This window comes from Morus notabilis, unplaced genomic scaffold (assembly GCF_000414095.1).
Source record: "Morus notabilis unplaced genomic scaffold, ASM41409v2 Scaffold324, whole genome shotgun sequence".
In the NCBI taxonomy this organism is placed as follows: Eukaryota; Viridiplantae; Streptophyta; class Magnoliopsida; order Rosales; family Moraceae; genus Morus; species Morus notabilis.
In genome coordinates, this window is record NW_010362325.1 from 375,244 (window position 1) to 384,294 (window position 9,051).

At 33.5% G+C, this 9,051-nt stretch overlaps 1 protein-coding gene across 1 annotated transcript; it reads right to left on the reverse strand.

The window, feature by feature from the left end:
* Positions 1-731: 731 nt before the first annotated feature.
* Positions 732-2,345, reverse strand: LOC21396356. The gene is made up of 2 exons (XM_010101758.2): positions 1,845-2,345; positions 732-1,205 (listed from the first exon to the last, which is right to left on the reverse strand). The coding sequence occupies exons 1-2, from the start codon at positions 2,178-2,180 to the stop codon at positions 900-902; spliced, it is 642 nt and encodes a 213-aa protein (XP_010100060.2). The 5' UTR covers positions 2,181-2,345; the 3' UTR covers positions 732-899.
* Positions 2,346-9,051: the final 6,706 nt, after the last annotated feature.

Sequence of the window (9,051 nt, forward strand, 5' to 3'; positions counted from 1 at the left end):
ATAACGAGATTATTCTTTTTAGAAGAAATGATATGTATGATATGATTGCAGAATTATAAAGAAAATACTTTGTTAATGATGCCGATCGCTTGACATTGAACAAAAAGGGACACTATATGTTACCTAAAAGAAAATAAAAGAAATAAACTTGTCTAGCTGATAAATTTATTCGATTTAATGGGGGGGTTTTTTTTTTCCTTAATCTAAAAGCGATTTATCTTGATAAGATGCTATTTGCTAATTTAATCTTCGAAAAAAACTTGCTTTAGAAAAAAAAATAATGATACGAAAAACTTCTTAAAAAAAGGATATAATTAATGCTAGCATCTTAGATGGGGTCTTTACTCCTTAACAAATGATCACTTTTAACGTGTCACAAAATTATATGTGGTAATACCATGTTTTAAGGCATTAATCGAGCGGTTGAACGAACATGACATCCACACACCCAATTACCCAATAGCATACGCAGCACATTATTAATACAGCAATAATAGATAAACTAATAATTTAAACATGAAAAAGAGCTAAAAAAAAAAAAAAAAAAAGGAAGCAAGGAGAACATTAACAACACGTCGCAATCATTACCAATATTATTCTTTGAACTTTCCCCCCATTGACCTCACTTCTGGCACTGTAGGACTCATCCCTGCCACTTCCATGAGCGCGCCTCATATGACCAAATGGAAAATTCAGAAAACAAACAAATAAATAAATAAATAGAGGAAAAATAGCAGTAAAAACTTTATCTCCATTAGCAAATCCACACTGAAATTTCCAAAAAGAAAGAGAAAAAAAAAAAACACAAAGGGGGTTTCCAATAAGTGGAAATTAAAATAAGAAAAAAAAGAATGGGAAAAATAAGAATAATATTGTGATGGGGATATAGCAAATTTAATTCATAGAGAGCCATTTTCGGATCGATCAAAATGGAGAAGTTGACCACAACACTTGGGGCATTCTTGGACCTGTTTTGGGACCATGAAATACATGAAACAGCTCTTGCACCCTCCCACCACCAAAACCTGCTCCTTCTGCGCCTCTCTCCTATTACTCGACTCTGACGACGATTCTTCGCTCTCGTATGAGCTATTTTCATCTTCTTCTTCTGAGTAATAATCTCCACTGTTGTAGTCTGTTGTCGTTCTTGGATCTTCTTTGGCTTTCATGCCGTTCCTCCAGTTTATGTAGTAAATCTCCCCTGTCTGCGTATTAAAACGACATGTATATTGTTGGTTAATTAATGTTCATGGAAACTACTAGGCATTAAGCAAGTCATGTACTGGAACAAAAGAATGTACCATGAGAGAAGTACCACTACTTATGTATGAAAAAAAATATAAAATAAAAAGAAGCTGATTTTCCTTTCCTTGTTTGCTTCATTTAATGCTCATCATTAATCAAGATAGAGTTTTAAGTTGTTTGATGGAAACCATGAATATTATTAACAGATGATCTAACTAGGGAAAGTTTCTTTCTTTATTGTTCAACAAATGTAGCACTTTATATATATGTAGTCAAAACGGGGAAAGCTTTTTCTTTTCTCTCTCTTTTTTTTTTCCCTTTCTTCTTCTTCTTCTTTTTCCTTTTCGTCTAAAATAAGAAATGAAAAGTGGTTCATGAAACTGAAAGTAGTTGGTTCTTTCTATAAGATTTTGTTCTTAAAAAGAAAAAAACAAACAAACCCAGAGAATTAATTACACAGTACTCAAGGATCTACCACTTGAAAGCCAAAAAAGAACAAAAAAAAGAAAGAAAACCCGTAAGAGGAAAGGGACAAAAATGAAAAAGGGATTTGGTTATAGTTTATACAAAAAGAAAGAAAGAAAGAAAGAAAGAAATACCTTTAAATCAAGGCATTGCTCCCAATGGTAAGGAAGGGAGATATGGGAGTTGAGTTCTAAGGTGGCGGTGGTGGTGGTGGAAGTGTCGGCGGCGTTTGGGAGTTGATGATTTTGCGGCGCATCATCATTATCATCATCGTGATCATCATGATGTGTGATCGGGCGGCTAGACGAGCTGCTTGATGTTGACGTGGTGGGCCTTCCTCTTACAGCTTCTCCGGCGGCGGAGTTGCTGCGGTGGTGGTGGCGGTGGTGGTGGTGGTGGTGGTTAAGAGAGCAGTTCTGCATAGACCTCTCTAATGATGCTGTGATCGCCGCCATATTTGGAGCTGCCATATTGTTATAATATATGTTATGTATATATTCAAACTAAAACAAATATATGTCTCACAAATTTACTAGTACTAGTGATTAAGAAGGACTTGTATTATACATGGAAACCCCAGGACCCAACCAAAAAAAAAAAAATGAACGAGGAAAAAAAAAGAGAGAGAAAAGGGATTGAAGTTTGAAGGGGAGAGAGAGAGAGAGATTAGGTGGGATTTTGTTTTGGAAGGAGTAATGGGAATGGACAAAAGAGGAGGGTTGAAAGAGAGGTAGAAATAAAAGGGGAGAAACACGCTCTGTGGATGCGCGTGAGGAATTATTTGGGGATGTGATGTGGGACCCAACCCAACCGGTGAACCACACACCGGCGTGCCTTTTGTCTCCACAGTCCACACCAATGACTTCCCTCTCATATCAAAACACGTCATTAAGCATGATTTATTTATCGTTGGTTAATTTTTGGGAATATATATTTTTTTTCTTGCTGGCAGTTACTGGGAATAAATTAAAATAAAGAACTTTCAAGCAATAAATATATAAAGAAATAAAGAACTTTATTAATGAGTATAAAAGCACTGATTTTTTTTTAATACTATGCAGCTTCAAAGTGGTTCATTCTCAAGTCTAAACTCAATCCCATTCAATTTCATGTTGTTTAACTTAATAATTTTTTTTTTATTAAAACTACCGATTCAGTTATATAATATATTAAAATATTTTCAGAGTGAAAAAATATATTAAATTACTTTTAAAGTGGTTAAAAATATAGCATGGTAGTAATTTCATATTTGAATTCATTAGAGAAAGTGTAGTGTTAAAATCTCGCACTTCATATTCAAAATAAACATTTTTCAAGTTTAATAATATTTAAATAAAAATATTGTACCAGAATAAGTTATATGGACTCTTCAAAAGAATAAATTTATCAAAAAAGTGTGTGGATTTCAAGATTTTTTTTTGTTTTTTTGAGAAGTATGGATTTCATTAAATTTAATGACAATCTATAATCCAAAACCACGCACAATTATTTGCGTAATTGTTTCCATCATCATTAAGAATTTTAAATAAAAAAGTTACTAGAAAATGACATGTAAAGCCTCAAAGAGATAATTAAAGAGAGATCCGGTAAAAACGCGATTAGCTAAAAGAATGCCGGATCTTCCTTTAAACTGTCATGTGGCTTTTGAAAAAGTTAGGATGACCTTTCCAAATGGAAGAACGACCACCACGCGCCCTCTTTCCACCTCTCTTGTTCCGCCACGCGCGGACTTTGCTGCCTTTTCTTCAACTTTCTCCCCTACATTTTCCATTATCCACATGTGTATCCAAATTCCAAAATTTTCTTTTTTGAGGAAAAATTCCAAATATTTATCTACCACGTTTTGTGTAAGAAATTGTCTTTCTTTTGGCGAGGAGAAAAGAAATTTTGTTACTTTCACGTTTCATCACTTTTTAGGAGAGTGGATGAAAGCTTATAAAGATATTTGCGATGAAAAATTATTAGTACCGTTGATGCAAAGCTTATAAAGGACAACTCTAACTTGTAAAATGGCTTAAACAATCATCATAATCACTAGCAACGTGGAATACTTGTGTATTTATGTATGTATAACATATATCTAAATAACTATAAATTAGCAAATATAAAGTATGAATTTTTAAGTACTCAAAGGATAGTCAGGTTAATCAGTTTGCATTTTACAGCTTTACGTAAAGTCAATATTCTCAAGAAGGTGGCATAAATTTTGCCAATTTAATAAATTATTTATGTTACATAAATCTAAGCTCGTTCGACCCTAATGTACCCTTGTTCTCGCCTAGCAGGTTGAGTACTTTACTACTTTATTATCTTAAAAACATGCATCTATATTACGTATAGAATTATTAGGGCGAACAAAACAAAAAGAAAGAAAAATATTTCCTCTCCTGTTTTAACGCATAAATTATTCACGTAAGTCAATTTCATCTAGCTTAAGACTTCCTATAATTATTTCGTATAGAATTATTAGGGCGAACAAAAAAAAAAAAAAGAAAGAAAAATATTTCCTCTCCTGTTTTAACGCGTAAATTATTCACGCAAGTCAATTTCATCTAGCTTAAGACTTGCTGTAATTATTACGTATCATTGGATTTTTGAAAGTGTAATACGGTGCATGCACTAAAATACACGTCATATTATTTTAATGGAGATAATTAACCTAATATGCATGTGTATATGTGTATTAATTCAAGGAGAGGGGAGACCATTACAAGATTTTAACAATATAATAAAAAAAGTGTATAGTTTTGGTTGATCAACAAACACTAAAAAAGAAAGGAAATTAGATGTATCAGTGATTATTTATATGAATAATACAAGTCGAAGGAAAGAAATAGAAGAGAGGGTAGAATTGGACAATGAGAAGGGGACGAGGAGGACAGGCAGAATGCATTGGGGGAGCTGCCGTTGGGTGAGTGGTTGATAACAAAAGAGAAAGAACAATGCTATTCATTTATTTTTGTTTTTATTTTTTAAAGAAAAGAATAATGCTTATTTACGACTACAAAAGAGAAATTGTTTATGTTAAGAAAAAAAAAAATGAACCTGATTAAAAAAAAAAAAAAAAAAAAAAAAAAGCTACTATAAGATGTGTGAAGCTTCACCTTCACGAGATGGGTTTTGTGGGCGTTGGGATTAATGTTAGGGGAATAAGAGCATGACCCATTTTTCAGTTGGGATTTTTCCTGCTTTGTGGAATCTATTCTGAGGCTCTCTTTTTTACCAGTTCTGACAGCCCCTCCCTCTCTCTCTCTCTCTCTCTCTGCCCTAATATTCCTTCTGATACCAGCTAGGCTAGACCTTGGGATGTTCCACTGCTTTTGTTTTCGTATGTAATTTCAGAAATGCTTCACGGATCAAAATAAATTATTTCAAATTCCTCTTTTTTCCCTTTTTTTTCTCTCCCCAAGTAACTAATTATTAAAATTTTGTTCATTTCACCGATTTAAATTTTTAGTTTTAAATTTTTACAGTAAAAAGTTCTAAGAAAATGTCACATTTAACTTTTTCTACTACAGCGAAAAGCTCGCAGAAAATGTCACATCTCAGTTCAAATTAAAAATTTAAATCCGCGAAGTGAACGAAGCCTAACTATTCAAACCAATTCCATTTGCACTTAGATTCCACTCATCATGTGTTCCATAGTAAAATATTTTTTTATAAAAAAAAACTACAGTACGCATGTATACTATAGTTTTAAATTATTTGATTTTCATTAGGAATAATCAATTAAACTTATATTTCTTTTGTTATGATATGATTTTGGTGTAATCTATATTAAATATCTACTCAAAACTCACAGCCATTTTCAATTGGTGAGTTATCTTAGATCTCGTTCATTTTACCGATTCGAGTTTAGAATTTGAGTTTTGTTACAGTAAAAATTTCTCAGAAACAATCACATCTAACTTTTTTGTTATAATAAAAGCTCTCATATAAAGTTATATCTCAACTCGAATTAAAAACTTAAATTAGTGAATTAAACGACCCCTTAATTTAAAGCATAATGTATATACAGACTATATAGACTTTTTCTTCAGTCATTTCGGAGGACTGTGTCTCTAATATAATTTGTTTGTAGTTATGTTAATGATAATTATTAAATATAACATCAAAGAGATATAACAACATATGAGTGTATATATATATATATATATATATACGTACACTTTTTCTTTAACCAATATGCAATGAATATGGGATGTTTTGGTCTGACCGAGGAAGGGTAAAAAAAATAAAATAAAATAAAAGAAACAGTGGCGAAGTTATAATGCAGAAATGTGGATTATGGGGGTATGTTTTTTGGGCGGGTTTCCCAAATCATTCTCTGTGCAAATTAGGCCAAAGAGAAAGAGAGAGAGAGAGATTTTGTTGTACAATTTCATCGCACCAAGGGAACATCCTCTAGTGGCCTTGGGCGTGCCGGCGTGCCCCTCGCTAATGCTGCTGCTTAATGCTTTGCCACCGCACTTTTTTTTTTTTTTTTTTTTCCCTTTTTCAACTGCTCTTTTACATGCCTTCTCTCAATGCTGTCATCAACTGTTTTATTTGCAACTTGAAAGGCGGTTAAACAAAGCTTTTTACACGCCAGTACCTCTTCTCTGATGCTTTTCTCCATAAAAATGGTTTCTTTACTAACATTAGCATATATAATATATACATATATATATATATATACACGTGTATTGGATTAAAGCTGAATGCGTTGCTACTACGCCATTGAGATTTGAGATCATACTACTAGCTACTGGAAAAGCATGTATATGAGTTTGCAATAAATTTAGATCACATATGGGATTTTTGTTTTGGGACGTTTACGACTTTATTATTTATTCTTTTTGAACTGCATGATCGAACTCGCACCCGTTTCAAACTCCCACTTGATCACATCTTATCGTTTTTAGGTCAAACCAAGATGTGGCCACTTTTAAGGCCCGTTTAGTTCGTTGATTCGAGTTGATATGTGACTTTATATGAGAACTTTTTACTGTAGTAAAAAAGTTATATGTTACTGTTTTTTAAAACTTTTTACTGTAGTAAAACTCGAATTCTAAACTCAAATCGGTAAAGTGAACGGGACTTAATATAGCAAGAAACACCTAGGTTGATTTTATTAGCTACCAAAGACCATATATGGCAGTAGAGTATATACAGATTACAAAATCAGAAAATGGTCATCTCATATAGCAAGTTAATTAGAATACTTCTACAGCCAAGCTAAGCTCTCTGCTGTGAAAATTGAAGGTATTCCTCCTACGGAAATGCTCTGTATATCTAGAATGATGGAAGCCTAACAACAAACATGACCAACACTTTAAGAAGTAGAATACAGGCAAATTTGTAATTGTAGTTGTAGTAGTTTACCTGCCTGATATTGCGTAACATTATAAAATACGATGGCCCTCAGCCACAAAATTAGTTGGAGGGCCCATTTAGAGAGAGCTTCAAAGAGAGAATTTTATAACTGCCCCTCAAAATAGTACAACAAATTATTATTAACCCTTAAAGATTGCCCCTTTTATTTCTATCATTTTAGAATAGATCTAGTCAAATATTAGTCAAAAACCTAATATATTAGATTACCAAAATACCCTTAAAGTAAATTGCTAATTTACAAAATGCCGGGTGCCTTCGACCGGTGGCACCGGCGGGTCTCTGATGGCCGTCCGGCGATCTCCATTCCGCTTGGCGTGCCTCTGCGTGACCGTCCGACAGCTTTTTTGACGGATCTCCGGCGGCCGCCCGGCGTGTCTCCGACAACGGTTATAATCTGCCAGACTATGACCCATAGTCTGTCAGGTTACACCGGCCGACGGGTTTACAATCGCACCGGACATAGTTTGTCTGATTATAATCCATAGAATGTCAGACTATGATTCATAGTCTGTCAAACTATGATTCATAGTATGACAAGTTACGCCGGTCACGGGCCATAATCTGTGAGGCTATGACCCATAATTTGTCAGACTATGACCCATAGTTTAACAAGTTACTCCAGCCACCAAGCATAGTTTCCCAGACTATGACTCATAGTCTATCAAATTATGATCCATAATCTGTCAGGTTATGTTTCTATTTTCAATTAAAATATGATTGAACATCTTCGATCGCTGACATCGGTAGTCGAAAGGAATCTACCAAATTGATCCAAAAAATAACAAAAATAAAACACAACAAAATGACAACAAAATGACAACAAATCCATATTACAAAAGTTCCAAACATCTCATAACATCTCAAGGGAAAAACATGAATTTTGTGTACAAATCTTCATTAAATGAGCAAAAACCAAGTATTTTTACTTTGTAATCTTGATAAAAAAAAAAAAAAGATCAAAATCGGGTTTGCTGCACATATTCCACATGGATGATAGGATTCTTCACCTTTCTTTTCCTTGGGTTACTAAGTAAGATGAAACAGAAAACTCTGCTGCAACTTTAATTCTTGCATCATCATCATCATGATAAATAAACACTCTAGGGCAGCAAGGCACAGATGCATATAAAACACAAAGATACTTCGGTTTCACTACCCAAAGATCGCAGGCTCAGGCCGAGCAATGCAGCCACCAAGTTGAAGATAGTCAAGATATCATTTAGCATTAATCCATGTTGTAGAGGAAGATTGATGTCTAAATACCCATCAACACTTTTCTCCATCCCATGAAAGGGTACTAATCTTTACATCGAGGATCCATGTTCACTACCCCCCTAAATTGTTTCAATCATAATAAGTCTGTTTGGGTGGAGGATTCGTTCTCTGATTCGAATCATGATTCATGATTCGTTATAGTATTTTTTCTCATAAAAAATACACGTAAATCGAAAATAGTTCTAATCTTAAAGTTTTAATCTATGTACCAAACGGGCTAGTCGTTCATAAAAATCACAAGCCCAAAAAGGGAAACTAATAGAAATCTAAGAGGCAAAATCACAATATAAACCGAATTATCGTACATGCTATTCTACTGCTATTAATCTTATCACAAAATTACCTACATTTGATGAGTGACCAAAGTCATTATATCTGCCTCAACTACCAATCATTAACCCAGAAGAACATAGATAACTAAAAATAAATAAATACTCGTTCAAAAATACATTTTAAAAGTGTTAAGACTGTTCAATTCAATTTAAACAAAAAATATATTCAAACTAAACTTAAATATATTCAAACTACATGCTTACTAAACTTAAATTAAACTTGAATTGATAGCCATCGTTTAAATTAAGTTGAACTATAAACAAACGGATGCGTAATTAACTCGAAATGAAAACGTCAACAATTCCGCTAGACGGGAGAGGAGAGGGACACTAGTCAATTCGAAGTTTCCATACACGA

Coding starts and splice junctions, on each gene's coding strand:
- LOC21396356 (XM_010101758.2), bottom strand. CDS start 2,180: ATGGCAGCTCCAAATATGGCGGCGATCACAGCATCATTAGAGAGGTCT. Junction 1,206..1,844: donor AGCAATGCCTTGATTTAAAG/GTATTTCTTTCT, acceptor TTTAATACGCAG/ACAGGGGAGATTTACTACAT.